A 20479-nucleotide genomic window follows, 5' to 3' on the forward strand; every position below is an offset into this window, starting at 1 on the left:
CATAAGTCGAAAGAGAAGAGTTCCCAAGCTAAAGTGACTAAGAGCCACTGGAATTTCATCCTTGCTACTTCCATTCTTCAGTATACGCATAAATCCATTTCCAGTTATAGCCTTTTATTTAAGGAGAAACATGGGGAACATATAATGCTTGAAGAATTAACGTCGACGGTCCCTTGCGATAGAAACTTCAATATTCTTGATAATGTTCTACACTTGGCTGCGGGCGACGGGAATGTTGTTATCATCAACAAGATGTTAAACTGTGGCGCTGATGCTTTGAGCCAAAATCAAGAGAATCAGACAGCTTTACATGTTGCCTTCGTCCGTATTAAGGAGGAGAGTAAAATAGACAAGGTGCTAAACATTCTGCTAGCCAGGTGTGATAAAGAACGGTTGGTCAATGCACGGGATGGAGGAGGGAAGAGCGTTCTTCATCTCGCATCTTCTCAAGGGCAACGGCAAATGGGCGTTTTACTTCTTGATTACGAGGCAAAAGCAGATGCGAAAGACAATTGTGATCGACTTCCCCTGCACTATGCAGTCGAGGAAAACAAGGATGAATTATTGACGTGCTCATAGGGAGGAATACATCTGATCAAGAGATAATTCATATGATTCAAAGTTGCAAAGACAAGAATGGGAAAACCCCATTGGACCAAAAGAACATCAAACTACTAACCAAGGTTTTGCCAATTTTAGATGAACCTCCTGAAAAGTGTTCTGATAACGTGGACAATGCCAAGCTTTTGCGTCAGTTTGCATTGGAAGGGAAGGCAGATTTTGTGAGAAAGCTGTTGGAGAAAGGAGTAAGTCCAGTGGACGTGGATGAGGAGGGGAAAACAGCTTTGCATTATGCTGCTATGTGTGAAGATGATTTTGGGACGGCAGATACAATCGATCTATTAATGAAATGCCAAGATAGGAAGAGGCTTTTATCCATGTGCGATCGCAAGGGAAAGATGGCTCTGGCGCATGTAATAGCGTTCAAGGGATATTCATCTGTCCAGGATAAGGTGTTTGCAGATCTTGAAGATTTGATAGATATAACAGATAGAGAAGGTCGAAACTGTCTTTATGATGCAGCTGAAGGAAAATCCGATATATCAGATACAATTCATGTCATACTAAGTATGATGGAAGAAAAAGGCATCACACTTGATGATATGGTAGATCACAAAGGGTTAACCCCATTACACTTAGCTGCATCTCAGGGTAAAGTGTTTCAATCGGATGTCTTGCTCCGCCGATCTGCACATCCAAAAAAATATGTGAAGGTGGCAGATTACAAGGGACAGACAGCCCTCCATAAAGCCGGAGAAGGGGGACACGTGGATACCATTAAATTTCTCTTGCACTGGGGAGCGGAGCCGCTTCTTGAACGTGACTGGCAAGGTAGAACGGCCCTGCATTACGCCGTCAAGACCAAAACTGGAGAAGATGGAATTGCCCTGGTTGAATTACTTCTCAAGAAATGCGGATCCGAGGATAGAGAGCTGCTTTTCTTGCGGATGTCGGCTGAAGGCATAGGTATTGCTGACAATGTCCTAAACGGTTGTCCTCTGAAATCGTTTCTGAAAGGCAAAATGGACGAGTTGATCAATATTGATAAAGGCATCAATTTATTGTAAACGGCTGCTTGTCATGGACTTACTGAAAGGAAAAAACAACTGCTTAGAGAAGGCGACAATATTCATGACCTTGACGATTATGAGTGGTTTACTAAATTAACAATGGAAGGGCGCCGCAATGCTTTTTTAGGTCATTTAGACATCTTGCATGCATTTTTTTTCCAATTAATAATTTAAACAAAGAAATTTCTTATTGTTTGAAAATTGTGATGTGGTTTGCAGTTCAAGAAGAAATTTGGAGGAGCCCAATGCAGGCGAATGACCAACCATCTGGCAACGACTATCTTGGTAAAACAGTAGTATCTTCCCTTCTCGACAAGTGTCGTATAGTTGTTGATTTTAAATTCCCGAAAGCTAAAACATATATTCAATCTTACAGGAAGAGCTGATTTTGCTTATGGTCTTGCCGCATTACTGTTGAATCCTTATGTACAGCCTCCCATTGCCATTGGTATATGTGATAGTTGGGGAAAGGGAAAGTCCAGCGTAATGGCACAGGTTAAATGTTTCATTTTGTGTTTATCATGTAATATGCTAATACTTAGCTATATGGATTTCGTGAATCTGAGTTTTCTTTTGTCGAAATTAGACCGAGATCATTTTACTGAAGACAGCAGCTCAATTTGCACTATTGCCAACTTTTACAAGTTCAGAAATTCAGGGAGCCCAAGATTTGATGTTATCAGAGAAAGGCCAAAGAAAGTACGAGGAAATTGGGAGATGGGTAAAAGCCTCAATACATGGAGAAAATGTGATCGAATACTTCCTAGGGTGGATCAACACTATCCCATTAAGATTCAAAAATATGATATTGTGCAGAAAGAGGAAAAATCCACGTTTGGGAAAGGTAAAGTTTTAAAACTTCACAATGTAAGAAGTATTTCAGCTTAACTATCCAATATAATGAATTTCCTTTGTTTTTGCTAGGATGAAGACCTTCTGGTTAGATTTCTGACATACTATAGACCTTCTGGCCCTTTTTGCTCCATTTTTAAATCACTAGCTGCCATGGACCGTAGTTGCATGGTAAGTATCTTTAGTCCAGATGAAGAGGTATTCTTTAATATTGTCGTTCAGTCCACTAAAGCCGAGTTCTTATTTTCCTCCTCGTTTCTAATAATTATCCTCAGTTCACTCGAGAACAGCGAAGATATTTTTCTGAAGACATTACGACAGTGCCCGCTATCATAACTGTGCAGTATAATGCATGGAAGTATCGGAATGAGTCAGAAGCTTTGGCTGGTTTGGCAGTCGAAATCACTAAAGAAATGGAAGAAATAATGACAGAAGCTCAGTGGCTGAGCACGTGCTGGAGAAACACGTGGAGAAGCCAGAAGCAAACTATATTGATTAATGTTGTCTTTCCATGCGTCCTCACAATCTTCTTGACTGGAACATTTGCCTTGATTTTATGGCTGGTACCGGATACATTCAATTTCAAGGAAGTTGTGAAGCTAAAATATGCATCATTACCGGCGACTGTAGCCATCATGGCCTGGTCGGTGGGGAAATCAGTGATGGCCACTCTAAATCCAGTAAGTAGTCAATTGATGAATTCCATGAAATTCCCTGACCACACGGACAAGTTGGGGTATCAGGAAAGAGTGATCTCTGACATTAATTTTCTCAAAGGAGAAATTCGTAGAAAGCCATTTTCCCTATGCACTGCTGCGAGCTCCATGTGGCACTTGATTACTAGCTGTTGCCTGATTTTGTACTCGTGGCCTCAATTCTTTCGAGGGACCATGTCAAATCGACAACCTGCTTCTACGTGTACATCTGGTGAAAAAGATGATATCAGAATCATCGTGTTTCTAGATGATCTTGACCGCTGTCAAGAATCTGTTATTTTGCAGGTAAATGCAAAGGGAATTTATTCCGTCCGAAACTTTAGTACTAGTCAGGGTTTAATTGTTTCAAATTTTAAATGTGATACAGGTTTTATCAGCAATAAACCTTGTCTTGGCCGTATGCGAAATCAGTGTTATAGTAGGCATGGACAAAGCCATGATCAACCAAGCGATCGAAAAAAGGCACGGAGCGCATGATGAGGAATTAGCAGAGAAGTACCTGCAAAAGATAATTCAACTGTCACTCGACCTCCCTGATCCCAGTCAAGAGGAATTCAGAAGGTTTTTGGAAGTGCAGATCGGTGTGCTTACTGAACAAGTCAAAGAACCAGATGATGATTTTGCTCCTCAAATAGATAGCGATTATGATGCTCTTTTCTCTCCGTTTGAAAGAAGAAATGAAATTACAGATATAGGATACAATGTTAATGAGATGTTCAACCCGGAAAATTTGCTACCAGGTAACAACACTGAATGCAGTTATGATTAGTTTTATGTATTCCTTTAAATAGCAACTTGGTAGGAAAAATAAACATATTTCACATCTACATTTTCTCTGTAGAGTCACTAGACGCTATTTAAGAAATGGGCAAATTTTGTTATTTTTAGATCCACAAGCAGTTCCTCAAGGGGAAACAAACACAAGCGACAGTGTAAGGATAGACGTCCGCCCCACTCCGCCAAATGTAGCAGGTAACTATCAAAAATTTGATGTTAATGGCGCTTCTCGAGTTGTGAACAGAGATCCTTATTTAACAGAATTTAACGGAAGCCACAGAAGATCCTACGAAGAACAAATTAGCGAATTTGATTTTTCATTTAAGCTTTATCTGATTTCTCATTTATAAATGTTACTATGGCGAAGCAAGTGAAATAAAGTTCATAGGATATTATTAAATTTATAATAGACATATTGATCTGTTGTATTCACAAATAAATAACCGGTTTTAAACACTAAACACATCTTTAAGCAGGTTATCCAGTTTCTAGTCAACGGATTCCAATAACGGAGATGTTGTTCGTGAGGTATACCTCACAAGAACAAGATGCATTTTGTTATTTTCAGAGAATGGTTACTGGATATCGGAAACTACCTCGACAATGGAAATGTCTGCTTTACTATCATAGGTGGGTCTGGTGTATCTGCTTCATGAGGCGGGAAGTCCAATCTTTGGTTAGATGGGATGTCGAGTTGATCGTTTGGATTTCTATTTGTTGGGAATGGCAGGGCAATACGAACCTTCTCATAAAAGTATGTAAATTTAGACCCAAATAAATACATCCTTACAAAGATTATAATTTAAATACCTATAATTACATATTTCCTTTCCTTTGTAGCGATGGAATACAATTGGCATTCTGACGACCAACAAATCTGAATCTGGATCGGGTGGACCTACATTACGAGAAATAATAGACAGCTATATAGAGAAATACATGGACAGCTATATAGAGAAAAACATAGACAATTATGACGTCTCAATGAATGAGCTAAGCACTTGGCGGCGAATGAGAGCAGCATTGAACAATTATGATGTCTCAATGAAGGGTATACAAGCTTTTCAGAAGTTCAGATTCTTTTGCAAAGCTGGCCATCTCCAATGGCCATTACCTAAGCAAGAAACTTTGGAGACACTTGAGCATTCTGGACAGCCATAAAGATCAGGCATTGTTCCTGTTTATTTTTACTTTTTTCCGTTTCCTCAAGATAAATCGAAGCTGCTCTTCCCTTTCTATTATTCATTTTATTCTGTACATCAAATCAAGAATGAAATTGTTCATTAATATTTGGTCATGTTTTCTTCACCATGCAGCATTACTATAAAAAGAAATCCTATTCATAGATTAAACTTTCCAAAAGTTGGCACTCAGTGAACGAATTTACAAATAGCCTATCAATTCAGATTTGTCCGAATCGCGATTGTTTATTAAGTTGAAGATTAAAGTTAATTTTGTGTAAGTTGAGAGTGAGTCTTTTATTGCCAGCTTCGAAGAAATTGGTCAAGCATTCAAATGGCATATTGAAATAGCTCATATATGAAATTATATTATTTATAATTTTTTCAGTTTTTATTAAAAAATTAAAAGAAATTATGAAAAATATAATATTTTTCAAGTATTTGAAAAATATAATGAAATTAGTTATTGATGAATAAATATATATATTTTTGTTATGATAATATTTAACTGTATTAAAGTAATATATTAAAAAGTACAAAATGAAGGTTTTTCATTGTGTAGAGTATTGAGATTTAATTCATTCTTTAACCACTAAGATTCTATTAGTAGTAATTAATACCATGTACAAGTATTAAAACTCTACCCACATTGATGTAGTAATAGCCCATACAATATTAGGATTGATTGCCCTCCATAACCAAAATAGGGAAAAAAATAATTGTACATACTATAATATGATTTCTATTGACCTTACACAGAATAACCAATCTCCATTAATATTATAGACCTATTCTACCAAAATAGGGCAGCTAAATTGATTGTAAATCCTCATATTATCAAAATAGGGTAATCACCAAGACACTAACAAAATGAATGTCTAGCCAATATTAGGACATGAGATCTTGATTAAGAACCCTTGGCTTACTCAATCTTTGTCCAAACTAGAGGGCTCTTGATCTACTTCTCCTTTGAGAGTGCAACCACTAGTTTATCCTTGTTCTTAGTACCCATCTCTTGCCAATTCTCCTTTACATTCTTCATATTCTCCTCTTCCATGGTTTCAATTATGGTTCTTCAACAATTTCCACCCTTCTTTAGTCTCATTTCATCGACACTTCATGTTTGAATTGGCCCTCCAAACCAAAAAAGGTTGGTAAGCTTTCCATCATTCTTCCACCACACCAGTCTCCATTACTGGCTCTAAATCATCTTCTCCATTCTACTACCTTGTCAATGGGGATGAGACCCCCAACCATTTTAGCTTTATGAATGCTTAAAAACCCACAAGACATCTTCCTTGGAGCCCAACTCAAGTGCCAACACCAACTTCATGGAAGCAATATAAATGTCTCATCTCATCTTTGCTTCAAATTCAAATACTCCATCAATAAGAAAGTTCATAATTGGCCAAATTAGGAAAAGATATTTTGATTTTAAATATTATTTTATTCATGATTTGGTACAGAAGAATGAAGTTTAATTAAAACATATCAACACTCAAGACTGACTAGTAGATATCTTCACCAAGGTAGTTGCAAAAAATTATAGACAAGTTACATTGCATTGATGCATCATGAAAAAAACAAGCTTTCTTGAATATTTTAGTTGGTTTTATTTTAATGACAATAAAGTATGTCTAAGTGCATGCATCTAGGGTAGTATATAGAGTGGTTTAAAAACTTGAAAAACTTGAGGAGAGATTTTGAGAATCTAAAAATGAAAGATTACGAGATCATGGATAGTTTGATAACACAAGACATGAACATTTTCAATCAATTGAGAATTTGGAGATGGCCTCTCAAATAAGAGAGTTATTGAGAAAGTTCTCAGAGGTTTCTCAAAGAAATTTTTAATTGTAATTGTGTCCATAGAAGATTATAAAGTCTTAAGTAAAAATTCATATAGAATGAACTGATTGGTTCTTTGAATGTGCATAAATCAAGGATGGTAAGGTATAATGATAATCCATTGGAGAATGCTTTCAAAACACAACTACAAGTTATAGAGGCAAAGACCAAGGAAAGTCTATCAATAATGGAAGAAGCGGAAAAAATGTTAATCAAAGAGACAATAGAGTTGATTCATAATCTAAAGAGAAACTTCAAATATGAGTATTTGGAGGAACTATTTCATTATTTCATTTTTAACCATTTATCTTGCCTTCCCTCCAAACCATTGGTCAAACCTTAGTTGACTACATGTGACATGTGTTAGCATACTATTCATTGCTCTTAACATAGTCACCCCCAATCAACTATCATGTCATTGCTCCAACTTTCAAATATGAGTATTTGGAGGAACTATTTTATTATTTCATTTTTAACCATTTATCTTGCCTTCCCTCCAAACCTTTGGTCAAACCTTAGTTGACTACATGTGACATGTGTTAGCATACTATTCATTGCTCCTAACACAATAACCGCCAATCAACTATCCTATCACTCCTCTAGCTGGGCACTTGCAAGGTCAGCAACATGTGGCACTACTTGATTTTCTCTTCATTCCACCACATCACTACTATTGAATTTGTTGCCACGTAGCGACCTCTAATTGGGTCACCTAGTCACAATGCTAAACAATCAAGCATCTTCCCATGGTGATTGGGATAGTCATAGATTTCCTGCCATGTGTCAAGATCTCATTGCTTCAATTTGGCCTACTCTGCTTTGCCGCATGGTGGCCTGTTGTTATGAGATCTCATTTATGCCACATCATTAATGACATTGTGAAGGTAGTGGCTATGCAGCCATGAAGACCATCTGGCTTTCAATGTTTTTCATAGCTTTAAAATATATATTCTAGGTGTTTGCCCTTCATAACATTGGTGTTGCCCATTGTGAAGGGCTGATTGGGTCACCTTGTCGCAATACTTAACCCTCAAGCATCCTCCCATGGTGACATTGCGAGAGGTAGATTCCTGCCACATGTCAAGATCTCATTGCTCCATTTTGGTGAGGTAGATTCTAGCTCCATTTTGGCCTCCACTCTGCCATGCAGTGGCTTATTGTGATGAGATCTCAGTTATGCCACATCATCAACAACATTATGAAAGAATTCCAAGTGTCATTTCATCCAACTCATCATGCCTCCAAACACATGCCATGCCACATCATCAACAACATTGGGAAGGGCTGTCACGTGTCATTTCATCCAACTCATCATGCCTCCAAACACATGCCAATGTGTCATTTTTTGATTTGACAACTTGGCCCAACATTCCATGTGGCATTTTTTAATTTGACCACTTGGCCCCACATCACTGCTAGTTGGGGTGTCAAAATTAATTTTATGGTTGCGTCAAACTAGGTCTGTTGGATCCTCCTCACTTCCTTCACCTTGTCTTAAGAGTTCAACACTTTCATATACTTATAGTGTGTGCATTTCCATATAAAAATGGTAAAAAAATCCTTCCCACCATCAATGTGGGATTTAACCACGAATATTATTTACACCCAAATCAAACACTCTAGCAATTATGAATGTGGGCACTACAATATGATATTTTTGATGCTTATAGTATGAATACTAATCATGCTCCTATGAGTTTTTAGGTGGCAACATGATTGACTTATACTCATTTTAATATATCGTTACTTGTGTATTCCTCTTCAATGCCTCTGCCATAACATAACCCTGGCCTTGTCACACCATTTCGAGAGATTGTGTAATGCCTCCTCACAATGTTTGTTGGAATTTGCAATGTATTTGGTTTCCCATATTTTTATGAACAATTATGGAATCTTGGGGCACAAATTCAATAATGGTAGCTTTTGAAAGCAATCAAGCTCCTGCACTTTGCAATGAACACCTGCTAATGTCATGGCTAACATAAATCTCACTAGATTGACAAAACAATTCGACTATATTCATCTTTGGCTTGTACATTTCAAATGCTAGCACATTCATTGTAAATTCCACATCAATTCTCCTCACATTAGCATATAAATTCTATGAAATCTAATTGTATATCTAGAAAATTTAATAAAGGATGTTGATAAAAAAACCAGTTGTTTGTTTTCACCTAGAATGGGCTCCCATTTGTATTCACCCTTTAATTTGTGCATTTCATATCTTATTTTGAACGGATGAGAGTGTTCACATATTGAAATGTGACTTTTCGATAGGATTTATCCATACTTAGCTTTGAGTGGTGCTTCTTGTCCTTCATGGAAATAAAAATGATGCTTATTTCTTATATTAATATGCACCATTGATGCATACATTTGATTGAACATGTGAATCAATTTACTCACATTCATCTTTTGTCTTGTCTCTTCATGCACCATAAAAAAAGTCAACATAGAGCTCCCTAACTCATGCATATGACTTTGAGTTTGTTCTTGTTGGATTAGGACTAGCAATGGGATTTTATTGTATTAAATTTTTATTTTTACTTGTGTACAACATGAAACATTCTGATGGGACTCAAAATTGCATTCCTATTTTGAGTACCATTTTAACTTTTGAGTCAATTTGACAATCCTTTTGAGGCCTATGAGGTGTTTTATGTTTCTAGCACCTTTCATTCAGCTTATCCATGTGTCCTATGATGATAAATTGTCATTCTGAGTCATTCTATAAAGTTTTGTTTTGAGCAATGTCCAGTTCTGCATTTTTGCTCTAGTGTCAAACAACAACAGGAAGCTTAGTTTGCATTTGAATATCTTCTATCTAGTTTTGTTTCATGACTCACCGCTTTGGAAGTATTTAGTATGCATATCAGGGAACCTATGTATCAATTTTCAAGTTATTTCAATTTTTTTTGACTAGGTTTTGAATCCCTCAAAGTTGGCTATTTATTGTTGTCATGTTGATGCATATTTCTCAGAATTTTGGGAGGCCCTATTTGACCGGTTATAACTTTGATTCAATTGACCAAAATGAGAAAATTCCTTTAGTATTGCATTCTAGAGGTCAAAGAGATGACATGTTTCAGACTTGAGCCTATGACGAATCCATTTGATCAGTTTTCAAACGTGATTCCAAATGTAATTTGTGAAATTTTATTGGTGTCAAGAAAGAAAGATTGATCAGTACCTCTATTCAGGATGTCATAACTTTGAATCTGTGATAGATGAGATCAAATGATCTATACCATTGTGTTCTACTCTAAAAATTCTTCAAGTGTGCCAATTTTTGACTCTTGACCAATCCATTTGCACACTTTCCCAAGTCCATTCCATTTGCGAAAACCACAGGTCTAGTGATGTTTCTAGTTCTGTAAATCTGAGTACCCCACTTTGCACGCTTGCCAAATGTGCCCTATTATTCATCATAAGCCCAAATCACATAATTATATTCCCCTCATGACAATATTAATGCCCCAATTTTCAAGCCTCCAAGTATTCGTTTGACCTATTTTTGAAGCTAGAACTGAACGCATTTTATGGTTTTCTGACAAATTTGTTTGTAAATAGTTTCATGAATGCATCTTTGATGGTCAATATCTTTTGACCTAGATGTCGTCATGACACGAGATAGACAAGGTAATCAACATGTCAGCTTTCAAAGCCTAGTTATCTATTTTGATAAGTTTTTAAAGCCAACCAGTAGGCCTTCCTGTCATTGAATCACGGTTTACAAATAACAGGGTAAACTCGGTTTTAAATGATGATTCAATGCTCGAATTTGATTCCAGTTAGTGTCAGATGTTCATTTGATTAGTTTGAGATATCAGTTGTTTCAGTTTGAAATTTATTTTAGCCAAACCCATTCTGGGGCTTGACTGATCTCACTAGATTTATATGGCATTTCGAGGATCGGATGTGATTATAGTGATGAGAATGCAATGTAAGGCTAACACCATTCTAGTTTCCTATCAGCTATAATGATAGTCATTGTTATGTGAAGACACATTTTTAGGCAGAAATCATCCATACATGATTTCTCCCCTCGATGCTATCATCATCAGATCTAAGGTTCAAATGGAATGGTATCCAAATTATTTCAAATATGGATAAGTTTTAAATGACATTTGCAAAGTTATATAAAATCATCCATACATGATTTCTCCCCTCGATGCTATCATCATCAGATCTAAGGTTCAAATGGAATGGCATCCAAATTATTTCAAATATGGATAAGTTTTAAGTGACATTTGCAAAGTTATATAAAGTGTTTGATTGTTGCTTTGTGGAGGTGTGGGTTGAAATGGATGCTCCTGTCGGCTTTGGCACTCCATAACATTCTGATCACATAGTGATGCCCAAATTAACAACATCTGCAGAAGACCGAGCCTCACAACCATGACGTAAAGGATTCGAAGAGCTCCACGGCATAGGAGATTGCACAAGTAGTTGCAGCGTTAGGGATCTCAACTAGCACGAGAGGCATAGGCAGGATGCAGGGGATGCCTGACAGTTTTAAGACAGAGGAACTTTGCAGATGAAATATGTTTGAATGATCTCCGACTTGTGCTAACTGAATGGCAAGGAGTTTTGAATGGTAGCGAAGTAAAGTCTGTAGATGAGGCAGAGTGTTCAAAATTGTGTGCAGCGTGACTTAAAAAGTCACTAAGTTATTGGTGCTTGACCAATCAGTAGAGCTGCGAGTTTGAGGAAGGTTGGAGGCTGCATTGCATCCATGGTATGTGAATCCACGATAGTAGGGAGCAACTCAAGGCAAAGCTAGAGTAGTCAAACGACATGTGAGCATTCACGACAGAAGAAGAAGCCCATGGCAAAGCAGAGGAGGTCCCCCAAGCCTAAAGTGTGCTCCGTGGAAATGAAACTACAGCTATAAGATGTAGGGGCACGACAATTTTTATGGTGAAGACCTTAATGTTATATTAATCACTATTGTATGGGAGCTATAGTAGGAGTTCGATGGTTATAAAATGGTATTGTGCTATCAGAAAAAAAGTGATTTGCATGGAGCGGCAGGAATAGATGGGGAGTAGTCTTTGCAATCTTTCGTCGTGGCGTGACAGGATGGAGAAAGTCCTTCTCGCATTTCTCATTCCTCTTTCCACTCACACCGTGGCATGTAAAACCCTCACAAAGGAATGCGTGAGTTGCTGCGGATGGCATCAGATATCGTATTGTCCAACATTCATTACGTGGGCGCACCTTTTTCTATTTAAATCCATAATCACACAGATAACAAGTCTTCAAAGGCACGCTTGAAGGTAAGCACAGGAACATGTGGAGGGGCCCATCCGGTCAGCCAGAGGGTGAGGTCAACAAATTTTTGACCTTCCAAACACTAAGGGTCCGTTTGGCTGTCACAATAGGAATAGGGAAATAGGAATACTTATTCTGGAATAGAAAATGAGGCTATGTATTCATATTCTCTTTGGTTCAGCCAATATTTGATGGGAATTCGTGGACCCCAAAATTTATGTTTTCTACAATAAAAAAAGTCGAATAGGAATACGTATTCCAATAACACCTATTTGGGTGAATTGCAAAACTCCATTTTCGGGCCAAAATTGGAATACGTATTCCTATTCTACTTCGTATTCTAATTCCATTTTGGTGCATCCAAATGAGGAATTCAAAATTTTTGGAATTTACATATGCCTATTCCGCTTGTATTCTGCTCACCAAACGGGCCCTAAGTGAGGAAGATGCCACGTGGAGGCATATGGGCAAGGGTCGTCATGAGATCGGAACATGAAGAGGATAGAGTTACAACAACATGACCGCATCATGAGATTGGGACATTAAGGAAAAGAACCTATGATATGACGCCTAGAGAAACTCTACGATGTTACAGCCAAGTCGGGAGATCATAAAAATGAAGTGAGGGGAGGTAAGATGTCATGGCAATCTCGGAAGATCGGAAGGCAAATGAAATGGAGATACAATGTTACGATATTGGCCTAAGATTAGGTGAAGAGATTAATGATGCTGAGATATTACAATGAAGTCAATATGCATGCACACAGTTTGAAAAATTGAATTAAAATTGATGTTATAAATTCAGGATTTTGAAAAGTTGAATTAAAATTGATGTTATTATATAGTTCAACTATATACATTTTTAAAAATTCTTCAATTTTAATGCTCCGGCATGGCCTAGGGCCTGATTTTTTAAAATAACATGAGAGGTACTATTTCTATAAAAAAAATACATTATTATATATTGTCGGAACCGGGAGAAGCCAAAGTTTTCATTTTCGTAGTCAGATTTTGCATATGTCTTAAATAGATAAAGATATAAGCAGTTTTGTGTTTTCGGGGCATCCTTAGTATTTATGTAGAATTGTTATTTTATAGGGGGATAAGATCAGATTATGATCAAATTGAGATAAGAATAGATGCATTGAGAAACCATAAAGAATGAAATGAGTGTTTTAAAAGAAGATGTAGAGGATAAAGTTTTGTTTGTAGGAAGCAGTTGAGGATTTTCACAGCTGGGGCAGATGAGAACAAATCAAATCAGATTGAAGCTCTGCACATTCTGGGTGCTTATCTGATATTTCTTTCAGAGGGGGTCTTTTCTCATTTATTCTAAGAAAATATTTCTACAACAACATTGATCAGTTTCTTTGATTGCTAGTAGATGAGGGAAGAGATCGTTTCTACAACATCAAGATGAAGAGTTTCAACAAGACACTTGGCAGTATCAAATTTTGATTTGAGCCTCTTCTTGTCTATGTATTCTTTTTCTCCTCTCATTGTAGGAGTTCTAGTTTTGGACATTTTTGCATTACTGTGTGACCACTACGTTGGTTCCAGTTTGATTGAAATTTCTTCCATAATTGTGATTCCACATTTCTTTAGTACTTTCTCTATTATGAACATCAATATTGTAGCACTTTTGAAGCATTTAAGTTATACAGTCATCCTTTGTGTATCTACTGAGTTTTTGCATACCATGATGTATTGATTTTAAGAAAATGAATACAGAGTTTCATTGAAAGCTTCATTATGAATTTGTCTCCTTTTTTATGGGTTTGTAGTCTTCTGTTGATATATGCCCAAAGTGCATATTGTCCAGTTGTAGCTTATTTTCTAAAGTTGTATGTCGTTGTGTATCTTACTATTGGGTCAAGGACTTGAGTAATTTTCTTGATATGCATTGATAGAATTGCAGGGATCATAGGAGGATCTGATAAGTATGATTTTTTTTTGAAGATTGATGTCTATTTGCAAGGTAGATAGATAGATTAGATATTTGAGTATACAAGCATATTTTGGATATCCATGTGTATGTTTTGACTTAGTTTATGCCCAATGGATAAGGAACTTATCAACTTGGAGATTACATGTTCTTGTTGTTGCATACCTAGGTAATGCTGATATCAAAATCATTAATCAAATATCTTTTCCGTTTATGTTTATGAGTTGAAAAGAAGTTTCCCTCACTTGGTTTATCAGATTCATGTGTCCTATTATTAGCTATTTCATGCCCATGAATATTTGCATAAACATAAAAGATTCAAGGGATTTTATTTATTTTATTGATTCAATTATATGCTTTGACACTGGTACCATATAAAGAATTTGAGGTCCACCTACCTAGGTCTTGCAAAGCCCAAAGAGAAGAATGAATGTAAATAGCCTTATAGTTGGCCCTGGTTCTTGGATAGGTGAACATGTGATTTAGCTGCCCCTAGGTGTATGTGTTCTTATCACTGGGTTATTCAAAAACTGTTAATTCAGAAGCTAACACATCCCATCTTTATGCAATCCAGTTATCATGTCTAGCAAGAAAAATGGGCATTGGCTAAAGAGTGGGTTATATTTAAGGGACAAAGATGTGCACTTGGCCCATAGGAAAAAAAAGTTCCATCCACATTTATGAGGAAATAATAACATATATTATGAAATATGTTTCAAGTAACAATTCCAACGGTGGACCTTTCAACTCCATTGATACATTCAATTCCTTATTCCATTGCATTTCACCATGTGTATAACTTCATGCGTTTGGTCTCAAATGATGACACATGCATCTTTGAAATGAAATGGCTATGATAAAATACCATTATTTTGAAGCTAAAATCTTGAGTGACATCACTTATTCATAATAATGTTTATGTTCACTTTCACTTTTACTATTTATGTTTATGTTCACTTTCACTTTTACTACTTAATCACTTAGAGCATCTCGATTTTCTAAAACATCATATAGTTTTGATGAATTTAGTCAGGCCCCATAGTGGGTTTGGCTAAAAAAAATTTGAGCTCAAACATCAGTACTCCAAGTATCCACTAATCAACCTTCCTAAATTGGTTGAATTCAATCTAGATTATTGGTTGAACATTTAGAAGTCATTTTCCACCTCTTTCTAATAACTCTCCATTTTGTGCTATGAGGCCTTGGAAACAGCTTTAAAGATTGGCTAAACCATCCGACCAAATGGCTTTAAAGAATTATTCCTATTGTTTATTCTAATTAATTGGTCTCTGACCCATGCTAGCTTTATTGTTTGAGTCATAATCATGTAGCTTTCTTGTATCCTGAATTTCTCATCAACTTTTAAATTTTCACTTTCAACTTTTATTCTTAATCTCTAATTTTAACATACATATTCTTTTCTTTTCTTTTTTTCTATTAAGATAGTTTATCAAAAATTACATGTATAATGTAGAGTCTAAGAATAACGATAACTATTCACACCCCCATTACATATACAATTACAAAATCGGGGAGGTTGATAGCTCCACTATATCAAAAATAATTTTAACTAAGACACATGGTTATACAACCATTTACATCATATAAAAAAGGAAGATTAAAGGAAGTAGATATCTACTCCCAGCCATCAGAATGGCTTCCTTGCATAGTCTGGACCACTAGAGCCTCTTCAAAGGACTGATTACCCTTTATCTAGGTCTCTTCAATCCCTCCAGCCAAAATATTACCCTGGCTTGAGCCACTATTAAGCTGCATACCATTGATCATATTGTCTAACTCTTCTACTTTTGTGGGAGTGAGAAGGCTTTGAAACTCTATTATATAATTTGCTGCTTGGACTTGATCTTTGTTTATCAATAGACTACCTTCTTGTATTAGAACCACGAACTCACTCCTAGTAATATGGAGCACTAGTGAGACTTGTGACACAATATTAAAATGTGTGAGTTTAAAATTAAACTCAGTAAGCTTTCTTCTCTCATCTTGAAAGATTTCTCTATTCTCATCCTTCCAAAGAGTCCATAAAACCTCAGTTGTTGGAGAAAACCAAAACTTATTAAGTTTAGAATCAAATTTTTCCACATAGCCTACAAAAATTTCACTCCAAGTTATACTCTACATACAATTTCAAAGACAAGGGGAACCTAGAAAAATAGCCCACATCTTACGAGCATAAATACACTAAAAAAAAAAGTTCAAAAGACTCAACTACGTTACACAAGCAACATGAAATAGGGGAAAGACCAATTGAAGAGAGCACCTAACTCACAACCAACCTTTTAACAACAACAACCACTTAAAGAAAATTTTCTTGGGTTCAACATTACCTTTCCAAAAATACTCAAAAAAAAAGACTAGTTAGAAAAGCAATTGATCTGCCCCCAACACTGGGACACCCTAGCTATAAGAGAAGAATCATTCTTCATACAGAGATACAACCCTCTAGTGGTAGTCTCGGCCAAAAACCTACAATCAGACCATTTAGCCTTATTAAGAAATGCATTAGAATCAATAATATCACAAGGGCGATCTGCCTTAATTGCTTTCCTAATTAATGTAAATGTCTTCTTTTGTGAATCAAGAATGAAAAATTTGTTTTTGAGCACCCCCCACTCCCCTAACTGCCCATCCACTAAGATTTCCTATATCAACGAGATCCCCTTTAAATTCCAAGCTTTTGTGGAGTAGCTTTGGTTAAGAGCCAATGGTTTACCACTACAGAAAAGCCCCCACCAGACAGTTTTGTCTTTAACAAGAAAATAGGGAGGACCTCGAGTTGCCCCACTTTTCTAAATGGACTGCCTCACCTGCACCCAAGCCTTCTAGAAGGTTTGAAATATCTTAAATCGAAACAATTACATTTTAAACTCACCAAGGACAATGTCAATAACTAGAATATCCCTCCATTGCTTACCTTTCCTTATAGCAGACTTCATAATGTTGCTTCTAATAAGAATTTTCCATAGCTCATTACCCCACAGAGCTTTTAAAACCCACTTTGAGGCAAGAGCCACACCATGTGTTTTAAGGTCCTTCAATCCCAATCCACCTAGCCTCATCACTAGACAACACCAATCTCATTTAACACAATTCCTTTTCTTGCTCCCCTTCCCATCTAACCACATAAAATCTTAGAGAATCCTTTCAATCATATTCACATGTGGATTAGGAAACAACCAAGCCAAAGAATAGTATATGTGGTGTGAAGAAAGGACTTTTTGAACCACTTGGTATCTTCCTACGATGGAGAGAGAGAGTGAGTCTACCATTTGATGTGTTTCTTATTGATTTTACCATAAACCCAATCCCACATATCCTTGGGATTGGGGTCTACTCAGAAGGGAATACCTAGATATCTAATAATTTGATTTGGTCCAAACCATTGCCAACCTTTATTTTCTAACCAGTCTAGTGGGGTGCAAGACCATCCTAGAACATTGGATTTGGAAGGGGAAATTTTGGACCCCGAAGCTTGATAGAAAAAATTAATTCTCTTAATGACATTATCACAATTCATTTATGAAAGACCTAGGAATAGAGTTGTATCATTGGCAAAATGAGCATTAATCAATTCCTCTTTATTAGGCAGAGTGATACCTTTTAAAGGAGGACCTAAAGATTCTTCCCTTAAAGTGTAAAATAGAACATTAGCCACAATAACAAACAACAAAGGGGCAACCAGGTAGCCCTGTGTTATAGACCTTTGCAACATAATAGGTTCAGATAGTATTCCATTTACATCAATGATAGTACTAGCATCCTTATATAAAATACTAATCCATTTGCAATACTCCTCTGGGAATCCAAATGCTTTAAGCATACCAATGAAAAACCCCCATTCTATTATGTCAGAAGCTTTCTTAAAGTCTAACAAGATCATGGCCACTTCCTATCCATTTGATCTAGCCTAGTGCATAGCCTCCCAACTAGCAATCAGATTCTCTAAGATGTATCTACCTTGAATAAAACTTGTTTGAGTCTGGGAAATGAATTTGTTCAATAGAGGAGCAATCCTTCTAGCAAGCACCTTGGCTAAAATTTTATAGGACAGGTTTAACAATATAATTGGCCTCTAGTTCTTAACAAGAGAGTTATCCCCTACTTTTGGAAGAAACTTAACCACTCCTCTATTAATAGAATCCCCTAATGAACCTCTCTTGAAGGCTTCTTAATAAACATTCAAAAGTTCAAAACTAATCCAACTTTTATTCTTCTTATAAAATTCGGCTTGAAAGCCATCTAACCTAGGAGACTTCCCATTGGGCAAGAAATCAATAGCAGATTCAATCTCCCCAACCACTATATCTTTCCTAAGGATGTTCTATTCTACATTAGAATTTTTTTGGGATAAACTTAAGGCAATCCTCCATAACTAGTTTACTATCTGTAGACACTTTCAATGTAAAGAGTTCATTATAGAATCCATAAAAGGCTTTTTGTATATCTTTTGGGTCCCTAGAAAGCCTACCCTCCAATTGAATTTCACTAATCAATTCTCTTTTGAGTTTGGCCTTAATTATATTAAAGAAGTACCTTGACCCTTTATCTCCTTCATGAATCTAGTTCATCTTGGCTCTAACTTTCTACCCTTGAATCTTATATCTCTGAATACAACTCAACCTATGTTTGGTATTGATTAGTTGGATTTCTAAATCTTCATTTGTACCATAATTTTGAAGCTCTTTTTCCACACTATTCAACCTGTTTTGCCAAAAGGATTCTTCTTTATTTATGTCCATAGCCACTTTTTCCCCAATAACTTGCAAACGGTTCTTCTATGTTTCTACCTTCAAATTCCAAAGTTCAGTTGCCTCTAACAAAGGATTAGTAAGCCTAGTAATTTTTGATACCATAATGATAACCCCTATATTATTAGGATCTTGATAACCCCTATATTATCAGGATCTTCAAGGAGCACAGTGTTGAGCTTGAAAGAGTTCACCTTCCTCCTATATGCTTCTGAACTACTATTGTTCCAATCTTACAATATGTATAAATAGGCAAATGATTAGAAAGAGAGGTTGGGAGGACTTGAAGTGGGTAATGATTACTCTTTGGAATGAAAAAAATTGAGGAAGCATCTCCATAGACTCTATCCAACCTACAATACACTCTTTGTTTTCCCCTCTGATTGTTGCACCAAGTGAACCAAATATTAGGAAACTTAGCATGCATATGTTCCAGAGGATCCAAAAGGTTGAATTTTCTTTTGAACTTATGCCAAAAATACATTTCATTTCCATTCTAGGAATGGGTCCTTCCTCCTGCTTTATTTTCTCTGTGTTCAACCATATTAAAGTCAACAACAACTACCCAAGGGATTTTTGGTGGATGCATACAACACTATTCCCATAGTTTTGCCCTTTCTCTATAATTATTGGAAGCATATACATTAAAAATACCAAAGATATTCTCTCCTTGCTTAACTGTAACTCAAGTAATCCTATGGCAAGTTGAGCGCCCATGACTTTCAATAAGGCTTTCCCATTTAGGGTGAATGAGGATTGCAACACCTCCTTTCCCTCTCTCATGGTTTGAGTGAAACCCAATAGACTTATCCCAAAGGAACTTTAAGATGGCGTAGGCTTGGAATCCAACCACCTTAATTTCTTGCAGACATATAAAATCTTTAACCTTCAAATTATTACACCGTCTTCTAACAAGATACTTCTTATCTGGCATCTCTAACCCCTAGATATTCCAACTATGAATGTGCAACATCATGAGAATTTTGGAGTGGCTTTTATGCTCTTGCACAACTTATTAAAGAAATCAGGAAGGTTCTTCTTCCCTCTATCCACACAGGGACTTGAGCTATTTTTTGCAGTCTTCCTCTTCTTTCTAACAACTTCCGAAGAAGGACCCTCCAATTTAGAGACCACAATGGTAAGGGGTCTAGGTAGGGAAGTAGAAATATGAGGTTGCGAAGGCAAATCCATATTTTCTTGTTGTAGCTTAACATCTTTCTCTTTGATAGACAAAAGGGCTAACTGGTAAGCACTCAAGACTAGCAGGGTAATTATTTCAACTTGGGGTGCATCTGGAAGACCTCTTGGCAAGTGGGAAGCTATGGGCATGGGAAGGTCATCATAAACATCAACCTTGGCTAGGACCACTTCAAATTCCTCTTCGAAAAGAGGATTTGATAGAGAGAGAAAATTGTTACTAATAGGGATAACAATAGAATTAGAGGTGTTAGGCTTAAGACTCAAATTGGAGTTGGTTTCAATACCA

The 20479-nt window shown here is 36.6% G+C and overlaps 1 protein-coding gene across 1 annotated transcript; it reads left to right on the plus strand.

Moving 5' to 3' along the window:
• Positions 1-486: 486 nt before the first annotated feature.
• On the plus strand, positions 487-5538 carry LOC149548351 (uncharacterized). Its single transcript, XM_089792424.1, has 10 exons — positions 487-1527; positions 1851-1916; positions 2008-2126; positions 2218-2475; positions 2556-2654; positions 2759-3484; positions 3567-3939; positions 4088-4171; positions 4453-4730; positions 4817-5538. The coding sequence occupies exons 1-10, from the start codon at positions 612-614 to the stop codon at positions 5135-5137; spliced, it is 3240 nt and encodes a 1079-aa protein (XP_089648550.1). The 5' UTR covers positions 487-611; the 3' UTR covers positions 5138-5538.
• The last annotated feature ends 14941 nt before the right edge of the window (positions 5539-20479 follow it).

Source organism: Cupressus sempervirens, chromosome 7 (genome assembly GCF_028749045.1).
Source record: "Cupressus sempervirens isolate cs-2001-9-10 chromosome 7, ASM2874904v1, whole genome shotgun sequence".
Classification (NCBI taxonomy): Eukaryota; Viridiplantae; Streptophyta; class Pinopsida; order Cupressales; family Cupressaceae; genus Cupressus; species Cupressus sempervirens.

What these genes read in the sequence shown, in the direction of transcription:
- LOC149548351 (XM_089792424.1), top strand. Translation starts at nt 612, where the DNA reads ATGATTCAAAGTTGCAAAGACAAGAATGGGAAAACCCCATTGGACCAA. An exon ending in CCCGGAAAATTTGCTACCAG is followed by an intron (nt 3,940 to 4,087) that starts GTAACAACACTG and finishes TGTTATTTTTAG; the next exon opens with ATCCACAAGCAGTTCCTCAA. An exon ending in ATACGAACCTTCTCATAAAA is followed by an intron (nt 4,731 to 4,816) that starts GTATGTAAATTT and finishes TTTCCTTTGTAG; the next exon opens with CGATGGAATACAATTGGCAT.